Source organism: Oncorhynchus clarkii, chromosome 16, assembly GCF_045791955.1.
Source record: "Oncorhynchus clarkii lewisi isolate Uvic-CL-2024 chromosome 16, UVic_Ocla_1.0, whole genome shotgun sequence".
Classification (NCBI taxonomy): domain Eukaryota; kingdom Metazoa; phylum Chordata; class Actinopteri; order Salmoniformes; family Salmonidae; genus Oncorhynchus; species Oncorhynchus clarkii.
Window position 1 is genome coordinate 12,148,300 of NC_092162.1, and position 17,068 is coordinate 12,165,367.

At 42.9% G+C, this 17,068-nt stretch overlaps 1 protein-coding gene across 1 annotated transcript in view; it reads left to right on the top strand.

The window, feature by feature from the left end:
- LOC139367968 (protocadherin-15-like) overlaps nucleotides 1-17,068 on the top strand; it is a 205,477-nt gene that overhangs the window by 157,549 nt on the left and 30,860 nt on the right. Inside the window, exons 21-23 of the mRNA XM_071106395.1 lie at nucleotides 3,485-3,601; nucleotides 7,256-7,396; nucleotides 7,503-7,615. Coding sequence (XP_070962496.1) covers nucleotides 3,485-3,601; nucleotides 7,256-7,396; nucleotides 7,503-7,615 — 371 coding nt within the window. The remainder of the gene's footprint in view (nucleotides 1-3,484; nucleotides 3,602-7,255; nucleotides 7,397-7,502; nucleotides 7,616-17,068) is intronic.

The following is a 17,068-nucleotide window of genomic DNA, read 5'->3' on the forward strand; positions in this document are numbered from 1 at the left end:
ACACAATTTTTGAATGACTACACCATCTCTGTACCCCACACATACAATTATATGTAAGGTCACTCAATCAAGAAGTGGATTTGAAGCACAGACTCAGCCACAAAGAACAGGGATGGTTTTTCAATGCCTCGCAAATAAGGGCACAGATTGGTAGATGTGTAAAAAAAACAAAAAAAAAGCAGACCATGACTATCCCTTTGAGCATGGAGAAGTTATTAATTATACTTTGGAAGGTGTATTGATACACCCAGTCACTACAAAGATACAGGTTTCCGTCCTAACTCAGTTGCTGGAGAGGGGGGAAACTGCTCAGGGATTTCACCATCATGCCAATGGTGATTTTAAAACAGTTAATTAGTATATACGTTGTGATGTAAGAAAACTTAAGATGGATCAACAACATTGTGGTTACTCCACAATACTAACCTAAATGGCAGAGTGAAAAAAAGGAAGGCTGTACAGAATACAAATATTCCAAAACATTCATCCTGTTTGCAACAAGGCACTTAAGTAATAGTGGCAAAAATGAACTTTTTGTCCTGAATACAAAGTGTAATGTTTGGGGCAAATCCAACACGACACATCACTGAGGACCACTCTTCATATTTTCATGCATGGTGGTGGCTGCATCATGTTATGGGTATGCTTGTCATCTGCAAGGACTAGGGAGCTTATTATGATAAAAAATAAAGCAATAAGCACAAGCAAAATCCTAGAGGAAAACCTGGTTCAGTCTGCTTTCCAACAGACACTGGGAGACTAATTCACCTTTCAGTAGGACAATAACCTAAAACACAAGGCCAAATCTACACTGGCAAGACCAAATCTACACTGAAATTGCTTACCAAGATTACATTGAATGTTCCTGAGTGGCCTAGTTACAGTTTTGACTTTAATCTGCTTGAAAATGTCTCTCTAGCAATGATCAACAATTAACTTGACAGAGCTTGAAACATGTTTTCTAATAATAATGGGCAAATATTGTACAATCCAGGTGTTCAAAGCGCTTAGAGACTTATCGCCTCCAAATGTGTTTCTACAAAGTATTGACTCAGGGGTGTTAATAATTACGTAAATTAGATATTTCTGTATGACATTTTGGTGCTAATTGTGCTAAGTGCTAATGGGAGACTCTCTAGGCCAGGCTGACAGTTGTGAAGGCCGCCGAACGATGAGCAGGGGGAAATGGTTTGCCATGTCCAGCAGCAGTGACAGTGATGGTGCTAGCTACTTCACTAACTCACAAAAATATTGAAATCAATCCAACACACTGAAGATGCAGCATGTTAATGGAGGGTATCTGTTTACAAACTCATGTATACACAGACATGCTTCATGCTGAGCATCTAACTGTGAGGGGTATCTCTCTTATTGTAGTAGTTCTCATTCTGACAACTGGAAGCATCCACATGTGAGGGGTATCTTTATTATTGTTATTATAGCATAGTAGTAGTAGTAGGAGCGGTATGAGCAGTAGCAATAGTACTAGTAGCAGTAGTAGTAGCAGTAGTATGAGTAGTAGTAGTAGTAATGGTAGCATGGCCTATCTCAAGGCCATCAGACTATTAAATAGCGGCTACCACCGGTTAAACACAACCCTGCACCTTAGAGGCTCCTGCCCTCTGTTCAGAGACCTGGAACACTATTCAGCGGTTACTCAACCCTGCACCTTAGAGGCTGCTGCCCTCTGTTCAGAGACCTGGAACACTATTCACTTTAATAATGTTAACATTCAGTTAACATTCAGTTACTCATTTCAAATGTATATACTGTATTCTACTGTATTTTAGTCAATGCCACTCTGACATGGCTCGTCCCAATATTTATATATTTCTTAATTCCATTCTTTTACTTTTAGATTTGTGTGTATTGTTAGATACTACTGCACTGTTGGAGCTAAGAACACAAGCATTTTGCTAAATTCGCAATAACATCTGGTAAATATGTGTGTGACCAGTAAATTTGATTTTAGCAGTAGTAGTACTTGTAGCAGTAGTAGTAGTAGTCGTACTAGTAGCAGTATTAGTAGTAGTAGCAGTAGCAGTTGTTTCAGTGTTAGTAATAGTAGTAATATTAATGATAGTAATAGTAGCAATAGTAGTACTTGTAGCAACAGTATTTGTAGCATTATCAGTAGTAGTAGTAGTAGCAATAGTAGCAGTAGTAACAGTATTTGGAGTAGTATCAGTATTAGTAGCATTAGTAGTAGTAGCAATAGGAGTAGTAGTCGTAGTGGTAGCAGTAGTAGTCATAGCAGTAGTTTTTAGTAGTAGTACTAGCAGCAGCAGTAGCAGTAGTTGGTAGTAATAGCAGTAGTTTTAGTAGTACTAGTAGTAGTTGTAGTAGCAGTAGTCGTAGCAGTAGTTTGGAGTAGCAGTAGTATAAGTTGTATCGGTATTAGTAGCATTAGCAGTAGAAGTAGTTGGGGTACCAGCAGCAGTAGTAGTAGTTGTTGTAGTAGCAGCAGCAACAGTAGTAGTAGTAATAGCAGCAGTAGTTTATAGTAGTAGTAGCAGTAGTAGAGGTTGTGTCAGTATTAGTAGCAGTAGTAGTAGTTGTAATAGCAGCAGTATTAGTTGTAGTAGCAGCAGTAACAGTAGTTTGTAGTAGTAGTTATAGTGGTAGTAGCAGTGTCAGTAGTTTTTAGTAGCAGTAGTAGAAGTTGTGTCAGTATTAGTAGCATTAGCAGTAGTAGTAGTAGCAGTAGCTATAGTAGCAGTAGCAGTAGTTTGTAGTAATAGTTGCAGTAGTAGTGGTAGTAGCAATAGTCATAGCAGTAGTAGAAGTAGCAGTAGTAGCAGTAAAATCAGTGTTAGTAGCATTATTAGTAGTAGTAGCAGTAGCAGTAGGAGTAGCATCAGTATTAGTAGCATTAGCGGTGGTAGTAGTAGTGGTAGTAGTAGCAGTAGTAGTAGGAGTAGTATCAGTATTAGTAGCATTAGCAGTGGTAGTAGTAGCAATAGTAGTAGTAGTTGCAGTAGTTTGTAGCAGTAGTCTGTAGTAGTAGCAGCAGTTTTTAGTAGTAGCAGTAGTTTGTAGTAGTAGCAATAGTTTGTAGTGGCAGTAGTAGTAGCAGTAGTTTGTAGTTGTAGTAGTAGCAGTAGTTTGTAGTAGCAGCGGTAGTAGTAGTAATAGAAGCAGTAATAGAAGCAGTAGTAGAAGCAGTAGCAGAAATAGCAGTAGTTTGCAGTAGTAGTTGTAGCAGTAGTATTAGCAGTAGTAGTAGCAGATATAGCAGTAGTTTGTAGTAGTTGTAGTAGCAGTAGTTTGTAGTAGCAGCGGTAGTAGTAGTAATAGAAGCAGTAGCAGGAATAGCAGTAGTTTGCAGTAATAGTTGTAGCAGTAGTATTAGCAGTAGTAGTAGCAGATATAGCAGTAGTTTGTAGTAGTCGTTGCAGTAGTAGGTTTTTACAGTCAAAAGAGCTGTTGATTCAGACACTTATCTCACTAATTACATAGTTGTGTTTCTCTTTTTCTTCTCCAGGATATGAATGACTACTCTCCAGTGTTCAGCCAGGTGGTGTACAGGGGCATGGTAGCTCCCAACGCAGTCAAGGGGACCGTGGTCGCCACGGTACAGGCAGAGGACCTAGACCCTCCTGTGAGTAGACGACAATGTGACGGCTCTGTGCTCTGTGCTTGACTGTAACTTTACAACATGGCTGCCAGGTTTCTGCTCCCATGGCGATGCCGGTGAGACAGTGATTGACTCAGCTCTGTCCAAGCCAGCGATTTAGAGGAGAAAAAGTTACTGTGCTTGTTCATTGTAGTTGTGTTTGCATGATGTGTTTCTAATTAATAAGCATGGTCCACAGAGGATGGTGTCCTATTGTTGGAATGCTTATTGATTTAGATACACTACATGCACAAAAGTATGTGGACACCCCTTCAAATTAGTGGATTTAGCTATTTCAGCCACACCTGTTGCTGACAGGTTTATAAAATCTAGCACACAGCCATGGAATCTCTATAGACAAACATTGGCAGTAGAATGGCCCATACTGAAGAGCTCAATGACTTTCAACGTGGCACTATCATAGGATGCTACCTTTCGAAAAAGTAAATCGTCGAATTTCTGTCCTGCTAGATCTGCCCCGGTCAACTGTAATGTCTAGGAGCAACAATGGCTCAGCCGTGAAGTGGTAGGCCACACAAGCTCACAGAATGGGACCGTCGAGTGCTGAATCGCATAGCGCGTACAAATTGTCTGTCCTGGGTTGCAACACTCACTACCGAGTTCCAAACTGCCTCTGGAAGCAACGTCAGCACAAGAACTGTTCGTCTGGAGCTTCATGAAATGGGTTTCCATGGTTGAGCAGCCGTACGCACACAAGCCTAAGATAACCATGCACAATCCCAAGCGTCAGCTGGAGTGGTGTAAAGCTCGCCGCCATTGGACTCTGGAGAAGTGTAAACACATTCTCTGGACTGCTGAATCATGCTTCACCATCTGGCAGTCCAACAGACAAATCTGGGTTGGCAGATGCCAGAAGAATGCTACCTGCCTGAATGCATAGTACCAACTGTAAAGTTTGGTGAAAGAGCTCACGATCAGGCTCCTTAGTTCCTGTGAAGGGAAATCTTAACGCTACAGCATACAATGACATTCTAGAGAATTCTGCACTTCCAACTTTGTGGCAACAGTTTGGGGAAGGCCTTTTCCTGTTTCAGTATGACAATGCCCCCGTGCACAAAGCGAGGTCCATACAGAAAAGGTTTGTCAAGATCGGTGTGGAAGAACTTGACTGGGATGCACAGAGCCCTGACCTGAACCCCATCGAACACCATTGGGATGAATTGGAATGCCTACTGCAATCCAGGCCTAATTGCCCAACATCATCAGTGCCTGACCTCACTATTGTTCTTGTGGCTGAATGGAAGCAAGTCCCCCTCTCAAATGTTCCAACATCTAGTGGAAAGCCTTCCCAGAAGAGCGCAGGCTGTTATAGCAGCGAAGGGGGGTACCAACTCCATGTTAATGCCCATGATTTTGGAATGTTCGACGAGCAGGTGTCCACATACTTCTGGCCAGATAGTGTGCGTCGGTCGGAGTTGGAGTTTTTGCAGTGTGTTTTGGTTATGTTATGCTATTATTTCTGTGGGAGGCAAAGTCTCATCATTTTGGGCTTTCATTTATTTATAATGTCTTGTGTTGGTGGATTTGTTCATTCATACATGAGTTATAGATGGTTATTCATGACAGAGGTTGATATCACTACATGTTCTTACATCTTATAGCCATGGGTGGACCTTCAGGCAGAAAGCAATCTGCCTTCTGCATGTCGTATAGGAGCATATTCCTCATGCTTACTGTGTTGTGGGATTTCATTGGCCTGTGGCCTGAAAAAAAATAATACCAGTGTTACCAAGCCGACGTCTCAAGGCGTAGAGAATTATCCATGCCTCGGCAACAAGCTCCTGAATATACAATGGTATTAAACGCTTGATTTCACAAATTCACCCGTCACATTGGTAGATGACTTACGATCTCTCAGAACAAATAACGCACAGAGCAGATGTTATTCATGAATGATAACAGTCAATTGATATGCTGTGGAAATAGTCTAAGGCATTTCTCAAACGCATAGATAATATTCCATATGTAGCTAGTGCATAGTGGTACAGTAGGACAGAGCTTACTGTATAGAGACAGTTTCCTGTCCTGTTATAGGTCAAGTTATTCTAAAGAATTGTGTTATTGGTCACAGCAGTCGGTAGTAGAGGAGGGAAGAAAACAGGACAGAAAAAGAAAAGAGAGCACAGGAAAGGAAGAGTAGAGAGCCCCATCGGAGGTCCAGGCTTGCCCCGCTGGAGACCACCTCTGCCTGGCAGGCTGGGCAGGCTGAGCTGAGCCCCTGTGATATCTCTCTGCATGGGTGGGAGGCCCTGGCTGGGCTGGGACTGGTGCTGCCAGCGCCCCACTCCGCATCACTTCTCTCTCTCAGTAGTATGTAAAGCAGTTCTGAGATGACAGGAAAGGCAGGTTCTCAAGCTGAGCTGCGAGATGAATCACTGAAAGAGACGGGGAGGGAGATGGAGACGCCACAGAGCCTTCCTGGCACCGAGCCTGACGAGAGCCTCAAAGCAGGCCAGCCCCCCAGTATCACACACAGGTCACTCCTGGTCATGAATTCAGGCGAAGAGACACAGCAGAGAACCTCCCTTCCTCTAGTTTTCACTCTCTCTTTCGACTACTTCCCTTCCTCTCCCCTCTCTCGCTCTTTCTCTACCTCTCTCGCTCTCTTTCTTTCTTTCTCTCCATCCAAGTTTGTTGACAGATAAGCTGTGGAGGGTGGGAGTCTGAGAATGCTGGTCCACAATGCAGATTTTATGTGACGATGTCACTGTTCCCTCCACTATCCTCAGCATCTCAGAGACAATGGTCTGCCTTTTAATATGAGCTTTTGTAGCACAACCTATCCTATGTCCAAGTTGGTCCTCAAAGAGATGATACTTTTTGAAACTCAAGTCAAAGCTGGATGAGACTCAAGTCAAGTCTCTTTGGTTCAGTGAATTCAGTGCGCTGTGCAAGCTGTTCAATGTTTTCTCCCAACTGTTCAGTATTCATGCAGGGAGGGAAGGTTTGGCGTCACAATAGAGAAGATCAGTTGTTAATGAGAGAAAGGTAATCACACTCTGTTGGGCTCCTGATATCAGGAGTTCAATTACTCCTCTCATTTCCCATCTTGTCTAATAATGTTTTATATGCGATACGCAATTAACACGATCCTATGAACAAGCTACACAATCAGCATTCATTATACTGGTATTATTTAATACCCCAACCCAGAGTGAACCCCTCCCCCTTTAATCAATCTGATAAGCAGAGTAGTTGCTTTGTCACTAAATGTTATGATCACACACTGTGAAAGTTGAGGAAGCTAAAGAAAAATCTATTGTTGAAAGTGTAGCTTTCTCTCTATTCAAACAAAGGAAGACACTGCAAGCCTGCTCATGACTGGCTATTGACTGGGAAGACTAATCTCCTTGTTCTTTGCTGCCAGCCAAGCTACTGGGCACAAGCAGAGTCTTAGCATCTCAAGAAGCTATTTTATCATGGAAAATCAACTAGGATAAAAAAAAAAAAAATTGAGAGAGAGAGATATGTTTTCTCCCCCTGGAGGCTCTCATTCCCCCTCACTTCACCGCCCAAAATGATCTAGACACCCAACCGAGTTCCTGCCTTAGAGCTTTGGGTAGATAGTCTTGTCATTGCAGATAAATGAACAGGAGGTGTGTGTTTTCCTGTTCACAGGGCACCCCTGCCAGCCGTGTACGTTACAGACTGGACCTGAATGAGGAACCTTACAGTGGCAGCATATTTGACGTGGATGAAGTCACAGGCAGCGTCATCACACGAGTCAACCTCAATGAAGAGCCCAATCTAGTGTTTAGCGTGAGTACATACCCATGTACAATTACTGATTGGGGGGGGGGCTTTTGAGTGACACCCCATGTTCCACTTCATTTATTCATCAAATTGATTTTATTTCCCTCTTCAGCTGGTTATTGTTGCCTATGACGACGGGGAGCCAATGAAAGTCAACAAGACCCTGGTGGTTATCACTGTCCTGCAACCCTCCATCATACCAGTTTTCACCCAGGAGGAATACAGGTACTCTACATGGACAGGACTGTCATGTAGACTATTATTTTGATCAAAGTGGAGCCGCGGATACTGGTGGACATGTCAAATGATGTAGCCTATGACAGTGCTCTGTGCTTTTATGAGGTCATGGGTCAGAGCACAGGCTTTCCTGTTTTATGAGGTCATATGGTCAGAGCACAGGTTTTTCTCTTTTATGAGGTCATATGGTCAGAGCACAGGCTTTCCTCTTTTATGGGGTCATAGGTCAGAGCACAGGTTTTCCTCTTTTATGAGGTCATATGGTCAGAGCACAGGTTTTCCTCTTTTATGAGGTCATAGGTCAGAGCACAGGTTTTCCTTTTTTATGAGGTCATAGGTCAGAGCACAGGTTTTCCTTTTTTATGAGGTCATATGGTCAGAGCACAGGCTTTCCTCTTTTATGAGGTCATATGGTCAGAGCACAGGCTTTCCTCTTTTATGAGGTCATATGGTCAGAGCACTGTAGAGACTGTATAGAGACTGTATAGATCTCCAGCTTTTTTAGTTACAATGTACAGTAAATTTGAAAAAATACTGAAAAAACATTGTTAAATACTCTTCGTTAATGCCTCTTTTTGGAGATGTTAAGGTATTTAAGAGAATGCTAAACTGTTGATGTATTTTCTGAAGGGGTTAGAGGCGATATAGAAAATGTCAGTTAAGCTTTCATTGCTAGTGTTTAATGAATATTCATTATAGCTCACAGCTAGAGTGTGTAGCGCAGCAAATGTACTGTACCACTACACACTTTTGTTTTCTCAAAGGGTAAAGTGCACTTGCTCTGCATGAATTATAGCACTTTTATTGAATTAAGTATTGTACATATATGACATAAGGGGCTAATTAATTCAGCTCCCCTGGCATTGACTCGAGATGGATCAGCATGCTGGAGCTTTGGCTTACTAAATTGCTATTATTGATTTCCATAAAGAAAAGAAAAAAGATAGTGAGTGCATGCATGCTAAAAACAAGTGGTTCTATATAGTGCCAAATAAGGGTTATTTTGGCTTGTAGCCACAGTTGGCCCCTTTTTGGTGCTATATGGAACCTAGCCCACTTTGAAGTTTTATGAATAACCGTGCTCATAAGGTTCTAGATGGTTCTATAACAGTGGTCACCAACCAGTCGATTTCTGTAGGAAAGCCAATGATAAAGGCTTGTGTTTTTTTGTGTGTGTTGCACTGTTGGTGGTAGGTGCAGTTGATTCAGAAGCTCTGCGTACTCGGCAAAGTGTTCCCATTTTTTTTTTTTATAAATAAAAATCGACCCTTTTTTTTCTCCCCAATTTCGTGGTATCCAATTGGTAGTAGTCACAGTCTTGTCTCATCGCTGCAACTCCCGTACTTACTCGGGAGAGGCGAAGGTCGAGAGCCTTGTGTCCTCCGAAACACAACCCAACCAAGCTGCACTGCTTCTTGACACAATGCCCATCCAACCCGGAAGCCAGCCGTACCAATGAGGAGGAAACACTGTACACCTGGCGACCGTGTCAGCGTGCACTGCGCCCGGGCCACCACAGGAGTCGCTAGTACACAATGAGACAAGGATATCCCTGCCGGCCAAACCCTCCCTAACCCGGACGACGCTGGGCCAATTGTGCGCTGCCCCATGGGCCTGTATGCATTTGTATTATTAATAGTGTTGTGTCTATTTTAATATTGAGGAATATTTCACAATCTCTGATCATAAGAACAACATGAATTGGTGCAAGAGGCAGGTGCGGTGCGACTCGAGTTCCGCCATCAGGTGGAGACAGTGTCCCCTCAGTCTCACGGGAGGAAAGGAAGGAGAGAGCAGGGACCGTGAGGCGGACCCTCTGCTGCTCTCTCCCTCCCTCCGCTGAGACTAATGCCGTGCTCAAAACAACTGGGAACTCAGAAATCTCGACTTCCGACTTCAGTGCGTTCAAGACAACTGGGAACTCGAAAAAAAACGAGTTCCCAATTGCTTTGAACAGTCATCAAACTGTTCAAAGTCGGTCATCAGACTCGGAATCTCTGGCATCTTTCTAGAGCTCCGACTTTCCGACCTGAAGATCACTGACGTCATGATTTCCCAGTTGTCTTCAAAGCACAATGACCAAAAATAAAATTTGCAAATCATTTCAATTTATGCTCAGCTGTGCCTTACACCAACTGATCTATTTTGTTATCAAAGCTCAAGATTTGAAATATAACATGGTCTGAGAAGAGCCATATAGGCATGTCAGGCATATAGCCAATATGCTGTGGAAATGTATTAGGCCTGCCTACTGCACAAACCTCATCCACACAGAACTGTTTTTATTAGCTTCATGTTAAGTCATGTTAAAAAATACATCTGAGCGGTAGATCTCGGATTGCTTTTTGAATGTGAAAGGGATCTTGACTCAGAAAAGGTTAGTGACCACTTTTCTATAAAGAACCATTAAAAAAAGGTTAGATGTAGCACCAAAAAAGAATTCCGCTATGGTCACAACCCTTTCAGGGGCTATATAGAACCTTTATAGAGAATGGTTCTGTAAAGAACATTTCTCAATCTCAAAGGTTCTTTGTGGATCCATACAGGTTTTTATTTGAGTTTAATAGCGTTATTATATTATTACAATTCCACAGGTTTTATTAGCAAGTTGAATCAGTTGTGTTAGCTCTGGAATGGCTGGGGTCCCTGAGTAGAGAACTACTAAGGCCATACATGAGTCTGCCACGAGACACCATCATTGGTCATATTCATATAAAATACGTAATGACATAACACAACACACTAGATAAACTGGAATGACACTCTCCTCACCCACGGTTGCACAAAAAGAGCTGTGAGCAAAACACACCCCAAAATATTCTAATGAGCCACCTCCCCTACATTTGAATTACCACTAAAAAAAAACCATCACTCTTACCAAAGAACCTTGAGGGGCCCTCATTTTTGTGTGTGTGCGAAAGCCATTTGTGCAACAATGATTTTTCACCCCCACCACATCGAATCATTTTCAATACCGAATATCAAGTGTATTTGAGACCCATGAAGTCCATGTAAAGTTCTGAACATCTCGACATGCTTTATATATACAGTATGTTGTGTGCACACTCCCAACCCATGTAGGTCTCTTAACTTAGTCCAGTTCCCTGTTGCCAGGGGAGTAGAGCCGTGTTGTAATCTGGTGGGAGGGATGTGTGTGTAAACCAGCTCTTAACAAGCCTCCCTTATCTGTTGATTGATCAAGGCTACAGAGCCAGAAACATGGCCAATGAAAAGCCTTGGATGGGGGATTAAATGGATGCCATGTCCTACACAGCGGTAGAAGGTCGCCGGTGATATAGGCTCTTTGGCAGGCGGGGGAATAACGGTGGCTCTTGGTAACAGGCCACCAAGCAGGCAGCACTGCCTGGGTCAGATGTTAATTAGAGCCTGTGGAGACATTAGCCAGGTGTTTGGTCTCCCTCCACAGCCAGGTCTCCACAATCTGCTCCCCTAGTCTCTTTCTCTCCATCCATCCCTATATCCCTCCCGCCTTCTACTCCCTTATATAAATCCATTATTGCATGGAACTCTCTTCCATCTTATATTACTCAAATGAACAGCAAAGCTGGTTTCAAAAAACAGAGAAAGCAACACCTCACGGCACAACGCCTCTCCCATATTTCACCTAGATAGTTTGTGTGTATGTATTGATAAACTAAACAAAAAAAGAAACGTCCTCTCACTGTCAACTGCGTTTATTTTCAGCAAACTTAACATGTGTAAATATTTGTATGAACATAAGATTCAACAACTGAGACACATACTGAACAAGTTCCACAGACATGTGACTAACAGAAATGTAATAATGTGTCTCTGGACAAAGGGGGAGTCCAAATAAATCAAAAGTAACAGTCAGTATCTGGTGTGGCCACCAGCTGCATTAAGTACTGTAGTGCATCTCCTTCTCATGGAATGCACCAGATTTGCCCGTTCTTGCTGTGAGATGTTACCCCACTCTTCCACCAAGGCACCTGCAAGTTCCCGGACATTTCTGTGGGGAATGGCCCTAGCCCTCACCCTCCGATCCAACAGGTCCCAGCTCAATGGGATTGAGATCCGGGCTCTTCGCTGGCCTTGGCAGAACACTGACATTCCTGTCTTGCAGGAAATCATGCACAGAACGAGCAGTATGGCTGGTGGCGTTGTCATGCTGGAGGGTCGTGTCAGGATGAGCCTGCAGGAAGGGTACCACATGAGGGAGGAGGATGTCTTCCCTGTAACGCACAGAGTTGAGATTGCCTGCAATGACAACAAGCTCAGTCCGATGATGCTGTGACACACCGCCCCAGACCACGGCGGACCCTCCACCTCCAAATCGATCCCGCTCCAGAGTACAGGCCTCGGTGTAACGCTCATTCCTTCGACGATAAACGCGAATCCGACCATTACCCGTGGTGAGAAAAAAACACGACTCGTCAGTGAAGAGCACTTTTTGCAGTGACAGTAGGCTTGTGCCCATAGGCGACGTGGTTGCCGGTGGTGTCTGGTGAGGACCTGCCTTACAAAAGGCCTACAAGCCCTCAGTCCAGCCTCTCTCAGTCTTTTACGGACAGTCTGAGCACTGATGGAGGGATTGTGCGTTCCTGGTGTAACTCGGGCAGTTGTTGTTGCCATCCTGTACCTGTCCAGCAGGTGTGACATTCGGATGTACCGATCCTGTGCAGGTGTTGTTACACGTGGTCTGCCACTGCGAGGACGATCAGCTGTCCGTTCTGTCTCCCTATAGCGCTGTCTTCGGTGTCTCTCAGTACGAACATTGCAATTTATTTCCCTGGCCACATGTGCAGTCCTCATGCCTCCTTGCAGCATGCCTAAGGCATGTTCACGCAGATGAGCAGGATCCCTGGGCATCTTTCTTTTGGCGTTTTTCAGAGTCAATAGAAAGTGTCCTAAGTTTTCATAACTGTGACCTTAATTGCCTACCGTCTGTGCGCTGTTAGTGTCTTATAAACCTTTCCACAGGTGCATGTTCATTAATTGTTTATGGATCATTGAACAAGCATGGGAAACAGTGTTTAAACCCTTAACAATTAAGATCTGTGAAGTTATTTGGATTTTTACAAATTATCTTTGAAAGACAGGATCCTGAAAAAGGGCCATTTCTTTTTTTGCTGAGTTTATCAGGACTATGTGGGATGTTTTTTTTAAATTGATGTAGTTCTGTTCTTGTCTAGTCATGTTCTGTATTATGTTATGTGTCATGTTTTGTGTGGACCCCAGGAAGAGTAGCTGCTGCTTTCACAACAGCTAATGGGGATCTTAATAAAACGCCACATATACTAGTCAACTTACAGTCCACAGAATAATGCCTCCCCCTCCCTACGTCCCTCCCTACTCCATCTGTGGGCCTCTCAGGAACCAATGACCCATTTAACTCAGTATCAGTGGACTCAAGTCCCTGTGCTATGCCAATCAATCAGTGTACATCAATAATTAATTGTTCTGTTACACTGTCCATTTCAACCAATCTATGTGTTGCAGACATTTTTATGTAATATTCAGCATTTTATCAACTGTTCAGCTTTGAATGTGGCATATAATGTAGCCTAATGACGTCACAATGTACGAGTCTGGAATCCTTGAGCTGGGGTGAAAGGTTATTGGATCACCTGATTGGATAATAGAAACATTTGTCTTGTATCTGAAGCTCCGTCTTTAAACTTCTTAGACAAGAACATTTGGAATCTGAGGAGATTTTAATGTGTATGAGGTGGGTTGATTCTGAACATCAATGACCATAAATTTGCATAGGGCTGATGAAGAGCTTGATATTATAGAGGACATTTATTTAGTGTGCTTAAAGTGACGTGAGGTTGGCTGGCTGGCAGAAGCGCCGTCTGGCAAGTGAAACCAGTGGATTCCCCCTCCGAGTGGAACTAACTGGGAAGATGCCCACCAAAACCTGCCGCCTGTGCGTTTTCCTTCCGCACCGCTTATCTCGTAAAAACACTTAATGAAGCTGCAGTGATTTTCACTAAATCAACCACCAGCGTAACCACATCTGAGTTTGTCATTTTGACGATCACAGCAACCACTGTCTCGTTTTCTGCTTACCTCCGTGGATGTGTGAATTAGCTTTTTTGATCTGCCCCTCCTGAGTAAGACTAGTGCATGAAAAATCATGAGGAAAACGCAGCATCCAAGGCAAGAGGGGCTTTTACACCGTGTCTGTGAAGTATGCAGCCCTGTGCCCTGCAAGCAATTGAAAGCGGAAAAACCCTGCGTTCGATCGTTTATTCGTTATTACACAGTACATACACAAGGCTATTGCATAGAAACAACATGTCAGCCACATGATTACTTTTACCTTTGAGGATAAATGCCTGTTGAAGAAGAGAAGTCTAACAATAGAAATGAGAACAAGAACAGCTGCAGATTTGCATGCCAGTACCTGTCAATCATGATCATCGGATTACCTGTAGAGGTAGACGATTAAAAGATCCTAATAGGATGACTTAACGAACGTGAACATTGTGCCACAGCCTGCCTGCTAAGCAGTGGTCATGCTATGTAAAGGCAATCGCTGTGCTCTGTCCCTGGCATACAGGTTAGTGGAGCAGGGCGGGGAAAAGGAAGGGAGTGTAACTAGGTACTAGATGTGCTGCGATAGTCATGAGGCACAGTTAAATAGTGGGGAAGCTCCATCTTCTCCATGACCCTCATTGGGTTGGAGCAGAGAGCAAGAGGGGAGACAGAGTGCTGCCTGCCTAGCTGTGTGTGTCCCAGGCAGGCATGGATGGAAGGATGGGTTGTACCGGCCTAACCCCCTGGAGCGCATCACAGCCGTGTGATTAGTCTCTCTGTGGAAAAATAATGGGCAAGGCCAGATTAATGAGCCCACCACACACACACATAGAACACACACACACGTGGACACACACATACGTGGACACACTGTAAAATATGTCCTATTGTTTTTACAATAATTACTGGCAGCACAGAAGCCATTGCAATAAAATCACAGCAATTGCTAACAGTGAATAGTAATTATATATTACAGCATACCAATGAATATTTGTAATTCACTTGCACTTCTAGAGGCTTAAACAAAGGCTTCTAAACTGGCAGTGACTACAGGGCAAAAGGACATGGCTAAAAACTCAACCATTAAAGAGTTGAGACTTGCTGCCACTCTGATTTGTCCATGATACACATTCAATTGTTATGGAACTACTGGCACATTTAAGTTAAATTAGTACAGCACTCACTAACAGCAGCAACAAATATAGCCTCTTACAACACACGCCTCAAAATATGTTAATGCGCCAGAAAAAGAAAAAACATGCACCCACTAGTGTTCAAATGCTTTTTGGCACACCAAAAAATACAGTATGGTACTGTATTCTGTGTGGTGGTACTGATTTACAGTAAATTACTGGCAGCACAGTAGCTAGTAAATTACTGTAGATTTAGAGGTAAATGTTTTTAGTTTTCAAAAATACAGTATGGTACTGTATTCTGTTGGGTACAGCATTTTCACTAACAGGTGAAACAAATAAAGCCTCAAAATATGATAAATGAGCCAGAGATTATTTAGCCACCCACAGCATTTTCCCACAATGCACCATAATTCAAATTATGCTGCTGTAAAAAATACAGCAAAACAGGTAATACAGTACCTTACTGTAAAAAAATGTGTCAAATAATTTTACAGCAGAGTGCCCTTAATGCATTGCTCTTTACAGTAGCTAACTGTAAATGTTTCTGTAAATCTACAGTGGCACGCACCACTTTGAAGTCACTCCTGGAGTATTTTGAGTTTGTTGATACTCTGTTTGGCATTGCTTCATTTACCTGGATGAAAAGTGTAACACCCTTAAATATGAGTGTTTAGAGTCGTAGAGAGGCGTGGCCTCGCAGCCACCAGCCTATTTTATGATAAGGAGTGTCTATGCTACAGACGGGGTTGTGCGACGTTACACTGCTGTGGTGCGTTGTTTAAATGTCATCTGTCATGGGTGTGTGCATTCCTAATGGTCAGGTCCAATTAACAAGCTGGCAGAGTCCTGCTGTTTAGTCCACCCTATTATCCTTCTCCTCCTGCACCCACCCTCTCTCTCTATCCACCCACCCTCTCTCTCCACCCTCCTTCCCTACTGCATCTCTCCTCCACCCTCTCTCTCTCTCTCATGATTAGGGAAGTGGACTCCCTGCAGTATTAGCATGCAGCTGTCGGCAGTCACCACGCACCGCTTCCAGCATGGAGGTCAGGCAAACAAACACAATATTAGCATAACATAGTTTATTAACATGTCCTAATGCTAGCAGCTGAGTTAGCCACCGTGCACTGTCAAACAGATGTGGTGTGATGGGCGACGGCCTTGTTAATTAACGTAATTAAGTTTGTTGAAAGCAAGATGAGATGACACTTAACGGAATGTATAGGTGTACTTGCCTCTTCAGAGCCACCAGTTGTTTCATATTGAATGTGACTGCCATCTGGTACATACATGTTAGTTGTTTGCTAAATAGTCCGATGTTTTTTAGTAATAATCCTACACCCGTCTGTCCTCCATACTCAAGTCCCTTTTCTTTTGACTGAATGTTTTTATGACTTTTATGAAGTTTATTATGATGTGACTCAGCTATTAAACTGTTTGCATCCTCTAACAAACACATGACTCACGGAAACTCTAAATTATTAACAATGATATAAATGCGCAGTCGTAAAATGTGCCCGAAAAAAAATATCCCCAGCTATTTACGACCAAGGTTACCATCGCTACTGCATCACGGAGTGCTATAGGCAAAGTTGTGTGTTGATCGCACTGAAATAAATTGTTGTTTTATTTATAGCTGGTGTTAGCAGCCTGGTATCATAGAGGCAACGACACTGAAACAAACATGAAAACCTCGCAACAACAGACATCACGATTAACATTGTGATTTGATACACGTCATTAAGAAGTCACCTGTGTGCATTGCAAACATTGATGGCATATCAATGGGATTATTGGATCATTACTGGGCTCATTAATGTGTGTGTGTGTGTGAGCACATGTGCAGGTGTCTGTCTGTGTATGTGTGCGTGCGAGTTTCCTGTGTCTTTAGTTGGATAGATGGGTTAACAGTTTTGCCGTATCGCCTAAAAATCATTGTTGTTCTCAATAGAATCCCATTACTTTTATCCCACAATGTCTTAATTAAACAGCCCTCATCTGCTCTCTTACAACAAGGGCCCATCGTTTAAATATTGATTGTGCTTTTAAATTATTTATCACGTATCGGTTTATCTTATTTTAAAACTCTCCTGAGCATGGTTGGAAAATGTGAGGCTGCACAATGGGTAAATCATGCAAATGTATTTTGGATGACACAGCCTCTGGGTTTATTGTGTTAGCTACCAGTCTTGGCATTAAGGGATAGACAGCTAGCTAGCATCAAAGGAGAATGTGTAGAAACCATAAAGGTGTTATTTTATGTTTTATGACTAAAAAGTCG